Source organism: Uloborus diversus, chromosome 7 (genome assembly GCF_026930045.1).
Source record: "Uloborus diversus isolate 005 chromosome 7, Udiv.v.3.1, whole genome shotgun sequence".
NCBI classification, from domain to species: domain Eukaryota; kingdom Metazoa; phylum Arthropoda; class Arachnida; order Araneae; family Uloboridae; genus Uloborus; species Uloborus diversus.
Window position 1 is genome coordinate 171,637,286 of NC_072737.1, and position 21,598 is coordinate 171,658,883.

The 21,598-nt window shown below is 34.5% G+C and overlaps 1 protein-coding gene across 1 annotated transcript in view; it reads left to right on the forward strand.

Annotated features, from left to right (window-relative positions):
* The first annotated feature begins 334 nt into the window (after positions 1-334).
* LOC129227002 (sialin-like) overlaps positions 335-21,598 on the forward strand; it is a 34,054-nt gene continuing 12,790 nt past the window's right edge. Inside the window, exons 1-3 of the mRNA XM_054861629.1 lie at positions 335-469; positions 15,669-15,745; positions 20,997-21,205. Coding sequence (XP_054717604.1) covers positions 15,709-15,745; positions 20,997-21,205 — 246 coding nt within the window. The 5' untranslated portion in view covers positions 335-469; positions 15,669-15,708. The remainder of the gene's footprint in view (positions 470-15,668; positions 15,746-20,996; positions 21,206-21,598) is intronic.

The following is a 21,598-nucleotide window of genomic DNA, read 5'->3' on the forward strand; positions in this document are numbered from 1 at the left end:
TCGCTCCAATATCGCTATCTTTTTGGCGCTGATAAAAAGCTCGTTAAAATAACTTCTTCGTTGCACAAAAACTAATCTGTTGTACAGATGAAGTTATTTCTACTCAGTTTAAGTCACTTAAATGCTTCTTTAACACATTTCTCACTTTGAAAGTAGTTTTCTATTTAAAAAAACAAGTGTACACAAAAGCACGAATAATTTCAACTTCATAGTAAAATTCTCTTTTGATTTTTTTACTGATAAAATCTTATCTGTTATCTGAATGAATTGCGTTTTAGATTATAATCGGAAACAACTACTTGGAATATACTTAATCATAAAAAGCATTGGAGCAGTGCACTCTGGCGAAGTGTTATCAAATGTTTCAAAATGACAATTGTTAAGATAGAAAACACCTTTTCATAAAATTAATCATGAATAATGGGAAATGAAAAAGCTCAATTTCTGGTCCCGTAAGTTTATGAAACAGGTGAGTAATTCTAAATTTTATTCAACATTTCATGGTTAGCAAGAAGGCTGTTAGAATTAAACGAGTCTACTTTCTCGTACATTAACATCTATTTTTTAACTAAGTTCTAATGTTACAGGTTACGTCAAATGTACCTTTTTTGGAATTTAAAACTTGTTTTGAAAACAAAATTAATTTTTTCTGTTGATATAAAAATTTAGATTATGCAAAAAAGATGTCAAGTTTATTCTTACTAAAATAAAGAGTGTATTTTTTTAGAGGTATAGAACTTTAAGTTGGCAACACTGTTTGATATGTGTGTCATTTTGATAGCTGTCACTTGTTTTGTGTTCAGTTCAGTTTGCCATTTCATCATGAATCGACAACAAGGCGGTGCACCACACAGTGCGTGTCACAATTGATTTATTGAAACAAACGTTCGGTGAACGAATCATTTCACGTAATGGACCCGTGCGTTGACTTGCAAGATCATGCGATTTAACACCGTTGGACTACGTTTTGTGGGGCTATGTGGAGTCTCTGGTATGCACCGATAAGCCACAGACAATTAACGCCTTAAAAGAGAACATTCTCCGCTTTATTACTGACATACGGCCTCTATTGCTGCAAAAAAAGAGAAAATTGGACTTTCTCCGACCCAGCCGAGGTAGCCATATGCCAGAAATCATATTTAAATAAAAATGGCAAAGAATCATCTTTCAAATAAAGCAACATTCATGGCAATTAACAGCATTTAACCGTGTTTCATTTGAACCTAAAGCTCTCTACCTCTAAAAAAAAACACCCTTTTTTAAACACAGGGCTTCAGTACATTTTAGCTATTCACCAATTTCTTTACAGGAACAATCTAATTTAAAGCACTTTTTTTTTTCCCATAGTTAAGGGTACAAGTAGGGATTGCAATACCGGTATACCGAATACCGGTATTTCGAGCAATTTTGCAGTTTCGAAATACCGGTATTTACTGAGGTAAAATAACGGTATTTTCGGTATTAGCTGAAAATAATAAATAATTTCTATTAAATAATTTTTAATTTAACTAACTAAATATCTACTTATATTTTAAATGTACATTTCTTTTTCCATGCTACAGAACCAAAATCAATCTATTGATGTAAAAATTTGGCTTCAAAAGCATGAACTAATAAAATATCATTAACCAAAGGCCGCAGAAAAAAAATGCAAAATAATATTTTCCTTAGGAATGGTGTGATGAATCACATTTTTGTGCGTTTCTGTGCACCATGTTTTTTTTTTTTTTTTTCTATTTCCCTGATTACTCCCTTTTCCTTTTGTGAAATTTAATTTCGAGTGTAATTTCGAAAGTATTTTTTCTATAAATAATTCATTCTAACCATCAATTGCAGTAATACTTTATGATATTTTCTTTAAATATTTATCTCAACGCGAGTTGAACCGAACCATGCTTCGGTCAATCACAGGGGCGGCAAATAGAGGGGTCAAGAGAGGGCGGTCGCACCCCCAAATTTTTTGAATAGAATGATAGAAAAATTGGTAAATTCAATTTATGGAAGTCGAGAATCAATGTTCATTAAAAAAAAAATCACTGGTTCTCAGTAACTATTTGATGAAACTCGACACATTCCCAGACTAGAAAAAGTGTTTTTCGTTATTTGGATGATGACTTAGAAATTCATGAAGTATTTTCCGGCCTTTTCAGAACGAAGAAAGCTAATAGAGAACCATATTAATTTTAACTAAAGAAGACATTTCCTCATATAGGCTAAATATTTCATACTTGTGTTCCCAATATGAGTATGATAGTATGTCCAATATGAGAATCCCGTGCAATGTGGTGTGACTGCTCCACTTCCTTGAAAAGAGAATTCCTTGATGTTTTACAGTCACTTTTACGCTCATTTTTTAAGTGTATATTTATTTAACGAGTGTTTATCGCTTTCTTCTGCTAGAAACACGTTTCAGCTGCTCAATGCATTATCCTCTTCAGTCCTGATTTTTTTAAGTGAATAAAAATTTGGATTTTAAGTTTTTTAAGTTTGTTTAGGTGTGAATTATACCTGGAAAAAAAGATTTGGTACTTGATCAATTTTAAGTCCCAAAATTTTAAGGTACACATATGTGTACCTCAGGACTTAAGCAAGTAAATGTATCCAAAACTTTAAAAAAAAAAAAAAAAAAAAAAAAAAAAAAAAAAAAACTTTACTTTTTTGTTACTAAATGCAATATTTCTTTAATATGAAGCCTTTTAAAACAAAGAAGTACAAAATTGATAATTAAAAATATGTTAAGCCTTATTTTGAATGATATTTTAAGAAATTATTATTTTTCAATATACGTAAGTAGATGTTGCATTTTGTGCACTTGACTCTACTTCTAGATTTGCAGCCCGGATACCTACATTTTGATGCAAATTTATCATCCATATACTTTGGAAGATGGTTTGACATATCGAGTCTTACTTCTTTCAAAGGAGTAGGCACAACTTGCCTTGATCGCTTTGGAGTATTTTCGCCTGATGATGGCGATGGATTTTCTACTCTTGTTTTAAATGTGTAACCAACATTTGATGATTGTTCCTGGTTTAAGTGGACTTCATCCACAGAGGAGTGTTTATTTATCATTCTTGGTCGTCCTTTTCTGTTTATCAATAGAGTACCCTCATACTTTAATAGTGCCCGACTAATATGCATCCGAAATTGCAATAAAGACATCACATTCTTCAGCTTCAATCCAGAAAGTTCAGCTTTTCGCTTTTGCAACATTTTGTAGTATATCCAGCAATTCACTACTGCTAAATCTATAAAATGGGTAAATACCCGCGTAGGCCACTTTTTTGTCCGGATTGCGCACCGGTAATATGATAAGTAACGGTCACACAAATCGATGCCTCCCATACGCATATTATAGGCCTTGACAATAGCAGGCTGTGTTACGTCCTCCTTTCTCTTTGATTCTTTTGACCACCTCCGACAGCTTCCAATTGGCTCACTACCTATACAAGTGGATAACAAAGCTACCGATTTATTATCTTTCCACTTGACAAGGCACAATTTTCCATCATTTGTTACCCATTTATCCCATTCTCCTCTTTTCATACATTTGTCAGGTTTCATTTTCTTAGACGCGTGAGAAATTCTATTACGCTGTATAGTACCCGTCAAATATTTGCCTTTTGATAGTAAATATTCTCCATATTTTGTACTAGTGAAATATCGATCAGTGTAGATAATATTTTCTCCGTCAGGCACATTTTGAGTTAGTAACTTAACAATTCCAGCTCCTAACCCAAATTCTTTCATATCTAATTCAGGCACTGTCCCTTTCCCTTGATACAACTTAAAATCCAATACCAAACCTTCTGTTGATGCTAGTATGAAATTTTTTAATCCAAGTGGGTTAGGTTTGGATGGCACGTATTGACGGAACTGACATCTCCCTGAAAAAGGAATCATCTGTTCGTCAATAGAGATATGTTTTGGCCTTGGTAAAGTGATGCATTTGTTTCTCACACAGTCTAAAATAAGACGTATTTTCCCCATTTTGTCGTTGTTGTCTCTTGGAGCAGAATTATCTGCAAAATGCAAATAGTTTCGAAGCTCAAAAAATCTATCTCTTGTCATTGCATTCAAGAAATAAGGAAGTCCTAGTTCACGAGACCAGTACAATCTTACTTGGGGATACTTCAAAGTTCCCATGGCGATGAATAGTCAACAAGTTTCATCATTTCATGAGCAGTTGTTTTAACAGATTTGTGATCACGCTGTTGTGCAGAATACAAATTTGTTTGAGTAGAAAGTTCTTCCCAAAATTCAAGATTAAAATATTCAAAAAACATTTCTAGCAGGTCCATTTCATTTTCATCACTGAACTCTCCATCATCTTCCATTTGCGGACCTTTTTGGAGCATTTTGTAAAAAAAATGCAAAATTTACTATTTTTTTTAATTTCATAATACTAGAAAAGACAATTTTTTTAATGATAAAATATGAGGGCATTTTAGATTATGTAAAAAAATATGAAAAATGCGTACTTCTTTTTTTTCCATACTAGTTTCCGTGTTTCGGTAACTGTATTCGTGTCATCAACAACAGTGGGCTCATTTGTGGAATTATCTTCAGAATCATCGTCATTGATTTTAGAAGAAGCATTCGTTTCATGGATAGAATAGCTCTCATCCGAATCGCTCTCTTCAGATAAATCAGAAAAATCACTCTGCTGTAGAAGTTCAAGAACTTCATCTTGAGTAAGATATCCTGGATAAAGAAAATGATTGCATTACCAAATTAAATTCCTTTTGTGTTTTATTACTTTTTCAAGCAAAATTTTTTTAAACAGGTATTGTTTTTTAAAGTTACTATTTAACGCTCAAACAGTCAGCAGTTCAGCCTGATATTTGGTCAAATATTCAGTTTAGAAAAACCATTACTCGTGTGAAGTTGATTGCTTACAATATAAATACTTGACTTATTTAACTAAAAAAAAAAAAACCCCACCAATTTTCTTATTAATTATTATTTTTTAAATTTTAACAAATGAACTCCTTTTTTATTATGTAAAAGATATCAAAATATATAAGAGCCAGAAGTAATAATTTGAAAATCGATCTAAAAATAAACATCACACGGTCAACAAGCAGCCAGAAAATGGCGCGCAAATGCCTGAGGTGCACATATGTGTACCTTGATTCAACTCTCATTTTAAATGAAACTATTAAAGATAACTCATTTATTTTTGCTTATGAGTTCAAACAGACATTAAAGACTTTGTTAAAAAATATACAAGACATTATTTGAATAGTAAAGGATTTAAAATGTACTTACTTTTTCTCGGTTTTTTGTTCATCGCCATCCTTGACATTACAAAATTTCCCGCAGTGACTAAAAAAAAAAGTTCGGAATGGTGCTGTCATCTATTGATGAAAAATAAAAGCTTCAAGCATAGATTTTGTAATGCATTCCTTTTTTCGTTAAAAATTTTCTTTTTAACCTAAGAGAAATGCAAATTTTTTGCAGGTACACATATGTGTACCTTAGGTCTGAAGAGGTTATATGTTTTCATAGTAACTTCTTAAAATGCATGTGATTATTGAATTAAAAAAACATATCAACAGATACCTTTTATGGGTACTCTATAATTATGCAATCTCGGAATGACACAAGATGGTCTTTAAGAGTTAAAACCATAAAAACATTTCTCGATAACTTCAAAGCAGCAATTTGACGACTGGAAGAATTATTGCAAAACGATTCTTTCAATGGTGAAAAAGCTCATGCCCTTTGGCATGTATGACTTCGTGCGAATTTTTATTCAATTTGTATTGAGGAAAGTTTTTGAAAAATGCTTTACTCTATCAAAACATCTTCACAATCTGTTACCCTTAATTTTCGGACTATTCAAGCCATAGTTCAATCTACAATTGATCTGTGCACTATACTACATAGGCGTAGGAACCGGGGGAGCTGGGGGATCTTGGGCTCCCCCTGGAATATTTCAGACAGGCTCGGCTCCTCCGGAAAAATTCTCGCACTACAGCTTTTTGCCGTACAGTCTGCCTCAAACCTGATTTCAAAAATGTGATCTGGCTTTTCTAGGAATTTCCACACAACAAGCAACAAGCAACAAAAGCAGCTCAGGACAGATGGAGTGGTCAGTGCATTTGAGTTCGCTTTCACCCTTTTCCTCCCTATATTTATCATTCGAACAATTTTTTTAATTTCTTTAAAATTTAAATTTATTGTTTTTGGTGGGAAATATCGTCAAGAGAAACAACCTAAATCAGTGGCACACCTAGAGATTACTTTTCGCGGCGCATATCATTGCTGTGATAAAGAAACGCAATTTCTAGAACCATCCCAAGGTGAAAATTAAAAAAAAAACTTTGTACCAGTTATTTTGAATTATTGTAAACCGTCAGGGATAGTTATTTTTTATGAAGTTATAAAACTGCAAAGATAAATATCATTCAAAGAATACTAAAGGTACTACAAGAACAAAAATTCACACTAATAAAAATCAGTGAAATCTTCATTAGACTATTCATAAAAATCTCCATAATAGTAAAAACAGTTACAATGTAAAACACAGTTTAAACGGTGCGAGTTCATTGAAATGAAAAACTTTGAACAGATTATAATTTAAGAAGTTAAATTTATTCTTGTTTTTTGCTTTCTCAAAATTAAGACTTTTTGTAGCATACAAATATATTTTCATGTTAAAATTGTTACTTTTCATTTATTATTTCAGAAAAAAGCTCCAATAATATTTTATAGTTTCTATCAAGTACTTTTACTAAAATGTATCTGAACAATTTAATACATGACGAACATTTCATTTTAACACATTTCAAACGTATTGTTTTTCCGCCCTCCTCTTTCATTTATTCCCCTTTTTCTAGTTCTCTGAAAATAAGTATGTTTTATAAATGCTACGCTGCTAAAGCCCTCCTTTCCCGCCAAAACTATTTACAGAATACCTCAAATTTTGTTTCCAGTGCTCCCGACTATTTCCTGGAAATTTCCAGAAGAGAGTCCCTGAATACCTGGCCCTCCAACAACATATGATATCATATAATGTTCCGTTTTTGGGGCTTCAATTGCTGAGACCCTAATTCTACCAACAAATAAAATCTACAGTCTTTTTTTTAGACTACAATTTCGAAAAATTACTGGAGCGCGACTGTCGATACCCTTCTCTCTGATATTGAAGAAAAAAAGAAAGAAAAAGAAAAAAAAAAAAAAAAAAAACGACGAAATGGAGTTTTTACAATTACAATTTCGAAAAATTAAAGGGGAAGGAACCTTTTCTGATGACAAGATTGAAGAACGCTCTCTAAGACTTCAGTTTTAAAAGTTTTCCACAGGAAAACACGATACCCTTTTTTCCCGTAGTTGAAGATTGTCTACAATTGCGTTTTTCGGAACTTCAAATTTCAAATACTGAGAGGGAGATGTAAATCGATTCGAAAAATCGATCGAGGACAATCCCTGAGTTATATCATTTTCACTAAAGTCAACAAATCTATCTATATTAATAATATAAAGCTGAAGAGTTTATTTGTTTGAACTCACTAATCTCAGGAACTGCTGGTTCGAATTGAAAAATTATTTTTGAGCTGAATAGTTCATTTACTGAGGAAGACTATAGGCTTTTTTAAAAAATCAGATTGGCCGAAATATTTGTAATTGCAAATTAAATGTTTAATTAATTGTTTAGTGAGTTCCTAACAGATGGCGGGGTAAGTTAACTCATCGAGAGGGCGCTGGCTAACAGTGTCAATAGCTGCGAGGAACCATGCCGCGCGGCTCAGACGCTACGCTATTGCTGGACTGTTGTGGTCAGCGAAATGATTTTTGAATGAGATTTCTTCGATATTCAGGCACATAATTTGATTTTGTACGATTTTTCTATTGGGTTTTGTTTTTTCTTATTTCTTCAACGTTTATTTTTGTTCTTATAGTTGAAGATAGTTACTTATCTAAGTAAACAATTTGACTTGCCGTATTATACAATTGTGATTATTCTTTATAACGTTTTTAGTTAAGTATTGTTTATTTGGAGAAACATTTTAAATAGCAGAAAAAAAACCCTGCTTCACTCGCTCAAGGGCAGTGTTACGGTAGCGTGGTTGCTTGACGCGTTAAGTGATGAACTATACAGTTGAAGGATTATTTTGAGTTTTAAATCAACTGTTAATCATTTAATGTGTTTTGGCGAATATTTTTAAATTCCAAAGAGACTTCAATAGGTTTTTTGAAAAGGTGTGTACGCGTTTTAGCGGAAGAAAAATTATAATTTTACATCAAAAGGGGGTGGGGCAAGGATTTTTTTTTTATTCAACGGACTTCCTTTAAATTCTTAGCACGGGCATCGCGGGTACCGCTAGTATGGTAGATATATAATCTTATTTTTAAGACATCAACTTCGAAAAATTTTCAGGGACAAACATTTTCTACCCTCAGCATCACCAAGCATTGCCTAAAACTACGATTTCAGAACTAGAATTTCAAAACATTCTGGGAGAGAACCCCTGGACCCCTCAATTTTTATGTGCTCATCTTCGAGTACTGAGAGTCCAACTTTTCAAAACCAGAAGTTTTATCACCCCCTTGTGCAATGATATTAAATATGATTGAAAAAAAGGCTGGGAAAGAGAGATAGAGAGATGGAAGCATCGAAGCTAATTTCATATGAGAAAAAAAATTAAGTCCGCAATCCCTCCCCCCCTCTCCAAATTATTTTCTGGTTGCGGCACTGCTTCTACCCCTTGGATCCTGTACATTTCCTACTATAAGCCCCAGCTCCCCCTACTTTTACAAAGTTCCTACGCCTCTGCTATACTACCATAGTTCAATCTACAATTGAAACTGAAAATAGATTTTACATAAATGTATATTTCAATGAAGCGTGATTCCTCAGAATCAGTTTTTTTAAAGGCGAAAAAAAAAAAAAATAATAATAATTTGAATTTTTGGCATCTTGAATTCAAATTATGTTTTTCGCAATCACGAGCGTGTGTGTTTGTGTTGGCGCATGTGTGTGGGTGCGTGGCTGCGTAAGTGTATGTATGCATATGTGTGAATGAGTGTTGTGTACGTGCGTGTGCGTGTAGGTGTTCGTTTGTGTGTGTGTGTGTGTGTGTGTGTAGGCGTTCGTGTGTGTGGGACATGGACGCCACCGCCCAGCAAAAGTGGATTTCGGGGGACAGTGCTCAGGACCAGCCGCGCCGCCGCCGCACAGTGTGGCATAGTGGGCAAAAATCCACCGAACTCGCGGGTTTTGAGCTAGGATCTTCTATTATGGCTCAAAATGCGGAAAAATTCTTCGACTATTTCGTAGTGGTGCTACAATTTTGAATTTCTTAACCCCCTAAGCGCCGCGTAGCTCAGAATGGACCCAAGTCGCGATTTTGAAAACTAAAAAGTATGACCATATTTTTTCCCTGATATGTGGCTCAATGCTTAGTATAAATCGAGGAATTGGATGATAAAACACAACTTTTGATCGCTGCTGGGTGTTTAGAAATGCTTTTTTCCACCGTATAAGTCATTAAAAACATGATTTTTCAGGTTTTTCCGTTGAAAAAATGGGTTTTAACGGTCTTCACACATTTCCCGCTAAAGAACAAATATATATTTTAATTCTAAACTACAAGTTTTCAATCATTTTCCAAAGTTCAAAAGGTAAAAACCTCCCTAAATCACCGAAAAATTGCTCAAAGTCCGAATTTCAGCTCGAGATCCTACCATTGTCCACGGGAGTACATCTGTGCAATAGCGCAAGCAGCTTATTTTATATGTATACATTTCGAGAATAAATCGTCTGCGTTCGAATAAAGACCTTTAGATTTAGAATTTCCGAATGCTTTTGATGTTTTTAAGAAAATTTAATGTATTAAAGTAACAGTTGAACAAATGTGTAGACGCAAAATTAGTATGTTGTCTGTTTCCTCGGAATAATCGTAATATTTGATTTGCAACAGGTATTTTCACTTTTACGTAAGTGTTTTTGTTGGAATTCTAACATAAAATATAAAAACACATGTTAAAATTTCAATGTGTTTTAAACTAAACAACTAATGCTCAGATGAACCCTTTTAGCCCCAGTTTTGTTCCTAACAACATCATTTATAGGTTATAATACAGCTGAATTTGAGGTAAGGCTGAAAGGATTAATGAAATTATATGATTTTACTTCACTCTATTTAATTTAAAAAACAAATATTTACAATTATATGTCCATTAGCTTTCACTTTAGAAGTATGAAAAACAGTAAAGACATGTTATTTTAACTTTATTATAAAGTTTAATAGAATTTATTTTAAAATTTATGTTGTTTTGTTGGTCTTACACGCAGAAACAAATTTAAAAAAATGTAATTTACATAATTTTTTTTAAAAATATTTGTAACAGAGGACAAAATAAGTGAACATACCTATTACACAATTCGAATATTACGATTATTCCGAGGAAACAGACAAACATACTAATTTTGTGTCTACCCATTTGCTCAACTGTTACTTTAATACATTAAATTTTCTTAAAAACATCAAAAGCATTCGGAAATTCTAAATGTAAAGGTCTTTATTCGAACGCAGACAATTTATTCTCGAAATGTATGCATATAAATGTATACATATAAAATAAGCTGCTTGCGCTATTGCACAGATGTACTCCCGTGGGCAATGGTAGGATCTCGAGCTGAAATTCGGACTTTGAGCAATTTTTCGGTGTTTTAGGGAGGTTTTTACCTTTTGAACTTTGGAAAATGATTGAAAACTTGTAGTTTAGAATTAAAATATATATTTGTTCTTGAGCGGGAGGTGTGTGAAGACCGTTAAAACCCATTTTTTCAACGGAAAAACCTGAAAAATCATGTTTTTAATGACTTATACGGTCGAAAAAAGCATTTCTAAACACCCAGCAGCGATCAAAAGTTGTGTTTTATCATCCAATTCCTCGATTTATACTAAGCATTGAGTCACATATCAGGGAAAAAATATGGTCATACTTTTTAGTTTTCAAAATCGCGACTTGGGTCCATTCTGAGCTCTGCGGCGCTTAGGGGGTTAAGAAATTCAAAATTGTAGCACCACTACGAAATAGTCGAAAAAATTTTCCGCATTTTGAGCCATAATAGAAGATCCTAGCTCAAAACCCGCAAGTTCGGTGGATTTTTGCCCACTATGCCACACTGTGCGCCGGTGGACGGTGGTGCTGCAGCCCTGGTCCAAGCTGAAAAAGGCACGGACGCCAAAAACGGTCAAGTGAGAACAATAAGCAATCGTGATTGCTCAAAAAAAAAAAAAAGTGACAAAAATCTACATGATGATGTGAAGTCAAACATTGATTTTTTAAATATTTTGTATGAAGTAATAGATACATTTTCGAATGAAATTAACACAAGATTTGATGATATTTATTTTTCTGTATGGTTGGCTCTATTATATCTGGATTGGATTTTGAAAACGAAAAATAAAACGCTTCAATTATGAGTAAAATTTTTAGCATGAGGCAAGAAAAAATACAAGCAATATACCGACAAGATCATTTCTCACGCGAGAGACTACAGATTCGTCCTTGTTATGGACTAATTAGTCTGGAATAGTGAATGACAGAACTGGAGGTAGATGACATCTTATTGAAGTTGACAGCGCCGACGAGACTAGATTATTCAATGATGAAAAATTAAGCCCCTCATAATTTTTGAAGTTGCCTGGGTGAGCAAGATATAAAAAGTGTTTTCATACATAACTTTGCTACTTCAACTATTTTTTAAGTATTCCAATCAGTTCAGCTAGTAGAAAAAGATTTTTTTTTATGTCTCAGGAGGTTAGAGAATTATTTTCGAAACACAACGGGTAAAAAATTCAAACCAAGTCATTCATGCTAAAGGGCATGAGCTTTTTCACCATCTTTTCTATTTAGTTGCACTGGCAAAACAGCACGATATTGGCACTGATAGATTAGTAACACAATTTCCTGCTTTTCCGAATTCCAAAAATCATGCATTAAAACTTTTCCAAAAGCTATGAAAATTTTAGTATCGAGATGTTTTGTATGATAACTTATTAGAAAATGAATCAAAATTTTAATTGTTTCTAAACACTAATTTTCATTCATATTAAACCGATTTTATGACCACTTCCTGTTAGCTAATGTATGTTTGGGACCGCACTGTGGTAATACATACTTAGGAAACTCAACCCCCCAAATGAAATGCTGAAATGCCGCCCCTGGTCACTCGTCTGGTCAGTGCTAAATCTATATTAGCTTCCAGTTTGTTTGGTACTCTTGGCTTCATAGTCTTGGCTTCATTCACATCTTGGCACTCTTGGCTCACTCTTGGTTAGCTCATAACCTAACTTTGCCCCCGAACCATGAGGTTCCTTTGGTTCAATGGTTAAAGCACTGGGTTAGCATCACAAAGGTGCATGGTTCAAATCACGACCTGGACAATCATCGTCCACGTCATGATGATCCCGTACGCCGCATATTGGTGACCCGGCAACAGATGGCGCAATGTAACGCAGTATTAGGAATACGCCTTATGCCCTTCGTTATGGCCTTATGCCTTTCACTCGTCCGCCCGACTGCTGGCGCTCACTTACGAGCCCGATTGCGGATGCTCATATAATTGCACGCCTCTCACTCTGCATGCGGCAACACTGTCGCAACGACAGCTGCAGCGTAACGGCACAACTACAGCCAGAGCGGCTAGCTTCTCGGAGCCCCTCATCTGTTAATAAATTGAATAGCTTTTTCGCTTCTCTGCTCCATCACTTAGTGGGGGGAGCAATGCAGCGTACGTTTAAGAGCTCGTAACCTAACTTTGCCCCCAACCTTGAGGCCCTTTTGGCTCAGTGGTTAAAGCACTGGGTTAGCATCACAAAGTCCGTGGTTCACATCCCGACCCGGACAATCATCGTCCACGTACGCAAACGTCCATGATTCCGTACGCAACGGTTCTTAATAATTAAGATATGTTTAGGTTCATGGAACCATGTTCTAATCTTACGTAGTCTTTTGAACACATTTAATCTATATATATATATAAATGAATGTTTGTCTGTATGTCATCCACGAACTCAAAAACTACCCGGCAGATTTGGTTGAAACTTTCACCGTTTGTTATTTTTGGTACTGGGAATGTTTATAGACTAGTTCGAAAAAAATCCGATCGATAGTTCCTTTTTTATTCCAATTTAAGTCACAATCCATTGGATAAATACGAATAAAATTAACGGCTGCAGAAATTAATTCGCGTGAAATATTTCATTGATAAGAAGTTAGCTGTTGCCATTTTTCTTGAGTTTGAACAAATAAATTCTTTCTTTATTGTTTTATGGCTTTTCATGCAACGGGGGGGAATTAAAACTTTTTCTAGTTGATATTTTTAGCGATTGATTGATTTTTCAAACTGCGTGAGTACAAAATTTGAGTATAGTCACGGCTTCACTTGATACCTGGACCGATTATTATGAAAATTGCTATATATATGTATTTTTCCACGGAGAAGGTGCATAATATGCTCATTGAAGCCACTCGCCACCAGGTGGCACTGCAGAGTAGCAACTTCAGCCCCGTTCAACCGATTGTCGTGAAAATCAATATAACGATGTATTTTTTTGTGGGCGTAGCAACGCGCGTCGGGTACAGCTAGTAATATATAATAATTCATAATTCACTATTTATTATTCATAATAAGTTCACTACCATGAAAAAAAAATTCTTTTTGAGCAATCACGATTGCTTACTGCTTTCATTTGATCGTCCTTGATGTCCAGTTCCTTTTTCAGAATGGACCAGGGGCCTCTGCAACACCGCCGTTCACGGAGGACGGAGCTGCTCCTCTGGTCCTAGCCTCCACTAGCAGCACTGTCCACCGGAATCCCCTCCTCCTAGGCGGTGGCGTCCATGTCCTACATACATACACTCTTACACACACACACACACACGTCTACACACAAACAAGTCCTTACACACATACACACACGTAACCGTCCAGGAGGAGGGGCAGACTTGGGAGGACATGAGCCGTTTCTAGAAACAATAGGCTCCAATGAGTAGGGTCCTGTGGCAACTCATGATTGTGAAAAACAGAATTCGAATTCAAAGTGTCAATAGGTTTAAGTATACGGATGTTTCCTGAATCATGAAGACTTTCTCATAGTACAACAGGATGTGTCCCAAGCCCAAGATACAAAAGGATGTTGTATCTTGGGTCAGCTTGGAACTTTTACTTCAAAAAAATGGCTGGCAACATTTTATTTTCAAAGGGTCTGAATTTAAAAAAAAATGTATGGCATAGACGTATGGTGGGGTATTTTAATATTACTTTTAGATTTTGAATTCGATTCAAATAATTGACGTTAAAAATTAAAATATGAGAAGTGTTCCAAGGTTCAACACTCTCCCCTAATCATGATTCCTTTTAACCCCACTGACCCCGCGACCTCAATTCCTGCGAAATGACTCAGATTCAAACCATTTCTTGTTACAACATAATTAAAACAATTTCTTGATGGGTTTTCGATTTATACATTACTTGCAGTACCCGCACAGCGGTGCCTGTGTTAAAATTTTAAAGAAAATCCGTTGAATGAAAGAAAAACAAATTATATCAAAATTACATTTGCAGTAGCTTTCAAATGTAAAACACTCCATAATTCATCGCCAAATTCGCAAAGCGACTTTCTGCTTAAAAAGAAAATCAATTAACATACGCACAATTAATCTTTACTAATAATAAAGCTAAAAGTCTCTCTGTCTGGATATATCTCTGTCCGGATCTCTCTCTGTCTGTCTGTCAGGATCTTTGTGACCCGCATAGCACCTACACCGTTCGGTCGATTTTCACGATATTTGGCACAAAGTTAGTTTGTAGCATGGGATTGTGTTCTCGAAGCGATTTTTCAAAAATTCGATGTGGTTATTTTTCTAATCCAATTTTAAGAACATTTTCCAGAGCAAAATTTTCTTAAGATGGACGAGTAAATTACGAAATTATTATTAAGTGGAACCGCAACAAGCCAATTGGCGAGAAAATTCACCATACATTATTTGTAAATATACAGGCGAACCACAAGCCCTTTAAATTTTCAATTACGTGCAAAGCCGTGCGGGTACCACTAGTTTAAAATAAAGTAATAACAGTAAAACATTCATAAGCAACAAAGGCAACTTCCTCCAAAATGTTTAAAAAGAAAGTAATTGAAAAAATGTCTTGAAAGTGGACCTAGTGTAATAGCAATTTCTCGAAAGAGAAGTCTTGAAAATTGGCTTAATTAGAACCGCTTATATCTCCTGTTTTAATTAATTGAGAAAATGGAACAAACATCATCTTGTTTGGGAAGGAAAACCCTTTCCAACGATGTATAATGTTTGGGTGTGGGGGGATTTTTACCCCTAATTTGCCGAAATTTAGCTTAATTAGTTGATTAGAAAAAAAGCTAATTCGAAATTTAGAATTTCGGCTTCGAGGTGCACGGTCTCGGGGTACGTTCGAATTTTTGTGCCACGTTTCAGGGCTGTAGGTGCTATGGGATCTTCTGGCTATCGGGTAGAAACAAAGAAACACCGTTACCTTTATATATATAAACAATCAAATGCTGTTTAGAAACTGGACCATCCATCAACATTAAAAACAGTAAAAATTTACAGTAAAAAAAAAACTTATGTCAAAATATTTTTTCATTACTGACAAGTGTTTTGTTTTCTAGGTATTGCCATAAAATTAGTACTCTTGTACAAAGAAAGAACATGGATGAAAGTGCTAAAGGTACTCGTAAGCGTTTCGGTAAGTACTTACGTTCGAAAATTGCGTTAGAGTTCATTTATCAATTTTATTAACTGAAAACTAAAATGATAATAATAATAATAAAATACACAAACTCGTAGACTGCATCCTTTCGTAATCAACAATTCTCTAATTTTCCACTGTATTTGATAAAAAGAAGAAAGTAGAGTCAAGTGTGGTGGAATGGGTATAAAAACAAGTACTTTTGAAATGATTATCAAACTATTCAAATTTAATATCCAACTTAACCTAGACTTAATCTAGAGATCTTTCTCATTTTACAGGAAGAAAAAAGTTCATTTAGTTAATCTGACACAGCTCCCTGAAAGATATTTTAAAGATCATTCTTTAATTGACTTCTAATTTCGTGATAATAGAATCAAATGTACCCTTGTGTCAGAAAACATTCAGCCGAACTTTGAGTGTCTTTGTTCCACAACAATTAAATTTAAAAAAAATTTTCAAAGTTGATAGAAGCTCAACGCAGAATAATCACTGTTTATTTTTTGGTGAATTTGTTTTGCATTCAATTTTTAGCGATCGTTATAGTTCGTAGCAATATTTGTAATTCTATATTTTGCAATGGGAGTGTTTCCTTTAGTCAAAAGTAGTACTTTTAGTCACTGAAATTGATAGAATAAGCAAAAAAATAACATGGACCGAGAAAATTCTTCTATTTTCCCAACAGTTATTTTTTAATTAATTTTTTTAAAATGTCCGATTTTTCAAACAAGGCGTGGTCTAGATGACGTCACAAATGATGCAATATGGCGCATCTTTCTACTACGTTTCCACGTAATGATAATTCAGCAGCGAATTAAAATTGCACTCTACGCTTGCTATCAACCCTATCGTTGCCAATAAACGTGAGTAGCGAATTAAATATTTTGCTCTGAGAATGGCAACACAGAATGGCATTTCATCATTTGTATGTCATCGGCAAGAAATGTAAACAATGAAAGATCACCGATTTAAGTTATTTTCTAAAAATATTAAACTTAAACAAATTACTTAAAATATGGTTAGATCTTATGTTTTTAAGCAAGTTCTTTCAGAAAAGAATACTTTTAAAATATTGGAAACGACCCCATTCGGTCGATAAAATTTTTTTGTGTTAAATCATTTGTTTCGGTCTCTGAAAAACTCTTTTGATGGTAAAAAACCGGCCGACTGAACAGCAACTGAAAATTACTTGGCCATGTATTTTGCCGGTAAACCATAGAAGTTTTACACCGACGGAATTATGAAGCCACACGAAAAATGATAAAATGTGATTCATAATAATGGTCAATATGTATTATATTAAAATTGATTTTCAATTAAAAAAATATTGCTCAAAAATTTACCAAAAATATACGGAGACTTTTTAAATGACCCGATATATAAAGGAGACACTAAAAAACCGCTTTGAAGAGCACCCCTTTCCCGCGTTCCAAACTAACTTGTACGAACTTGCACAGTTATACAGTGGCTCCCAAAAGTGTTCGCACACCTACGACTTTCAATGAAATAGGCTATTATTCATTGGTTAGAATTAATATTTCGGAATAGGTATTTTATTATAAGATCTATGATCTATCTTTATCTTTATCTTTATCTTTACTAATAATAAAGCTGAATGTCCTCTGTCCGGATCTCTGTCTGTCAGGATCTCTGTGACGCGCATAGCGCCAAGACCATTCGGCCGATTTTCATGAAATTTGGCACAAAGTTCGTTTGTATCATGGGGGTGTGCACCTCGAAGCGATTTTTCGAAAATTCGATGTGGATCTTTTTCTATTCCAATTTTAAGAACAAAATGATGGACGAGTAAATTACGAAATTATCATAACGTGGAACCGTAACATGGGCACAAGCCAGTTGGCGAGAAATTCACCATACATTATTTGTAAATACACATGCGAACCAGAAAACCTTTTAATTTTTCTACTACGGGCAAAGCCGTGCGGGTACCACTAGTTTTTAATAAAACTACATGAAAATTTGTAATAAAACATTAACACATAATTTTTAAAAAATCAAAAACCAAAAATTGCCGGAAATTTTATCTCACAAAAGTCTTTGTACACTTTGAAAAAATGTCAAAAAATTAGTAAATAATCTAAGTTTTTACTAAGTTATTATTTAGTAGAACATCATGCAGTATCAACAACAGCTTTTAAACGTCTGGGAATAGATTTCATTGTTTTTTCTTTCTTTTTTTGTGCAATTTCTGAGTAAGTGACCTGCCGCACTTTGAGTCTTACTGTTTCTAGTTCGCTTTTCATTTCAATGGTGTATTTTCGTAATCTAGCTACCAGATATCTCCAAATATGTTCCATTAAGTTTAAATCTAGCGATCGAGAAGATATTTCTAAGCTTAAGGATAATTTTTGAGGCACCAAACGCAAACGTGTGCGTCTTATCGTTATCTTGAGAAAAAAAACAAAGTTATTTCCGATTACCAAATTTTGGGCTAATAGTTCAAAATTGTTCTTTAAAATATTTAAATGAACAGCATGAATCATTATTTCATCAAAAAATTCCAAATTTCCAAGTCCTGATGCCGTAATGCACCCTCACACTAGAACACATTCACCGTACTGATCAATTGACCCAACTAAGTTCTTAAGATTCAATTCCTAATTTTTTCTTCTATTTACAATTATACAACAATTTAACCCAAAATGTTGAATTCATTTTTACCTATAAGTAAGACGTTGTTCCAAAACGTTTTCAGCTTATTTATCATTGATATTACGACGGGAAGCGTAAGCTTATTGTTTTTCGCACGAACAAGAAAATTTCTGCGAGAAGTGGTCCCATTTAATTCAGCTAATCAGAGAACTTGGCGAACAATTTTAGGTGAAAATTAAACGTAAAATGTTGCATTCAATTCTGCAGAAACTTTTTCAGCACTCAAATGTGTATTTTTCAGAATTTTTTTAACTGTAAACGTCCGATCACGCATTGTTAACTTTGCTAGTTGACTTTTTCTTACCTTGTTTTCGATTCGATTCTTGTCTTTAAAGCATTTTATCAAGCACTTCACTATAGAATGGTATAAATTACCTAATTTAAAAACATTTCAAACCTATTTATGGCTACTGTGAGGGAAAAAAAATCAAATTTCGAATCGTGTTTGTTGTTTTCTATACATACCTGTCATTTTAAAATAAGCAGAATATTAGGGAATAAATAGACAAAAAATTAACGGTAAATGACTTTACAGTGTCATTACAATGGAAAGATAATACAAAACCCACATATGATAATTTTAATCATGAATTTATTCGAAAATATTTCAGTGTACGATGACTTTTGTGGCGTATTTTTCCTTTCTCTTCGTTTTTTTTTTGACAAATTTCAAAAATAAAATCAGGCAATATTTTGAAAAAAAAAAAAAAACTTCTAGGTTTTATTCAGAATGGCATAGGAATGGTGTGGAAAAAAAAAGGACTTTGTATTCGAATTCAGTTTTGCGTTATTTTGGTTTTACTACAAAATTTCAAGGTGTACGAACACTTTTGGGAGCCACTGTAGATGCTAAGGGGCTGCTGAGTCCCGAGCATTGAAAAACGGTAGTTTTCTGCGTTTGAAAAGTCGCTTTCAAATTCGTGGTCTCCAGTACTATATTTTGCTCTTTAGCTCCTTGCTCGAATTAAGTTGAGCCTAGGACTTTTCGCTGAAATAAAAACCCTTATTCGCAACTCCAGAGCTCGAACACGCTACCTTGCGGTGATTAACAATACTAAAGAAGAAGGTAAAACATTCCGTTCCACGTGTTTTCTTTGGGGAAAATTACAGGCTTCAGACAGTTTAATGTAATTTCAGAGGAATAGAAAAGAAAGTTTCCCATAAACACGATGAAAAATTACTGTCATTCATAAAGATTCAAAGCAAGTTATAAGTTACGGCATCTGTTTGTTTTACCTTTTTTATCCGCCATTAGACGCCCCCTATAGTTTGTTGGAGTTGCGAAAATCTGTTTTTTTTTTTTTTTTTTTTTTTAATTGACTAGAAAATCGCCCGTCAAGCTCTGACGGGTGAAAATTGCTTCTACATTTGAACGAAGCCATTGCCTGTTTGGCGATATATTTATAGTTGAAATTGTAACCCTAACTCCAATGGATGACCCCTGAACTCCAGAAGGTAGAGTTCATTGTTGACCATTTTTTCGTTTTTTCATTGCCCTGAAATGACACATTCTTACCAGTAAACAGTTAAGTTACCGGATCGAGTTTAGCCTTGTCACAATAAAGCCTTTCCCTGCATGTCAAACACTACCAAAACATATTATCATATTATCATGCCGTGGCGCGAGTTTGACAAACAAAGAAAGTGCGCCCAAGTAATTTCAAACCAAACATTCACATTAAGAAAAATATGCATGTGTCAACATTCAAATGTATGATTGAAAGCTAGATAATGATAAAAAAGTCTCTGCATGACTTGAGCCGCTCTTTTCTTCGTTTGTGAAGTCTTTTTCTTGAAACAACTGAAAATTACTGGAATACTTAAATTTTCCTTCCTGACTCAGAAAAGTTATTTTCCCCTTTTGAGTGCATTATGAAAAGTGCTTAGTGTTTTTAAAAAAAAAAAAATCTGTTTTAATATATAGAGATAACAGAATGATTATAGCAAAGGGTGTTTTTTTTAGAAGTATAGAGCTTTAGGTTCAAATAAAACACCATTAAATGATATAAATTTCCATGAATTTGGCTTTGTTCGAAAGATGATTCTTTGCCATTTTTATTTAAATGTGATTTCTGGTATATGGCCACTTCGACTGGCTTGGAGAAAGTCTAATCGGGAAGTTCAATTTTCTATCACTTTTTTGCAGCAATATAATATGGCCGTATGTGAGTGATATGTGGCGAATGTTCTCGTCCAAGGCGTCAATCGTCTGCGGCTTATCGGTGTAGACCTGAGACTTCACACAGCCCCACAAAAATTAGTCCAGCGTAGTTAAATCGCATGATCTCGCAGCCAATTCACGGGTCCATTAAGCGAAATTATTCGTTCACGGAAAGTTTCTTTCAATAAATCAACTGTGACATGCGCTGTGTGGCGTGTTGCACTGTCCTGTTGTATATTCATGATAAAATGGCAAAACCAAACTAAACACGAAACAAGTGACAACTATCAAAATGGCCCACAGATCAAACAGTGTTCCCGACTTAAAGTTCTATACCTCTTTTAAAAAAACACCCTTTATTTAGCTATTGTATTTATCGAGACATAAGTTTCTTTCATATTTCACTCCCTTCAGAGATGTCTGGCATTCGCTACTTGTTCACTCTGCTCAGCTTCTTGGGCTTCGCCATCCTCTACATCATCAGGGTCAACTTGAACGTGGCTATCGTAGCCATGGTCAACAGGACTGCTGTCTACAAAGATCACAATGACTCCAAGTCTGAGGAATGTCCGGAGGATCTGCCACCATTGCTTCGAAACCATACTAAGTCGGACAATGAAGAAGTAAGGTGGAACAATTTTTACGATTAAAATTTGGCGAAAAATATTTTCTATTTTGTAAGCTTAAACTATGGAATGGAGCTCCTTTCGTCCGAGCTAATTGGTATCTAGACGACTTCAGATATGCACTAATTAGGAATACCGAAATGAATTCATTGTTAGTTTCTTAAATCTGGATAAGGATGGAAAATTTAAAACTAATTAAAGTAGATGATTATCTTTATCTTCACTAATATTAAAGCTGAAAGTCTCTCTGTCTGTGTGTCCGGAGGATGTCTGTAGGATGTCTGGATGTCTGTGACGCGCATAGCGCCTAGACCGTTTGGCCGATTTTCATGAAATTTGGCACAAAGTTAGTTTGTAGCATGGGGGTGTGCACCTCGAAGCGATTTTTCT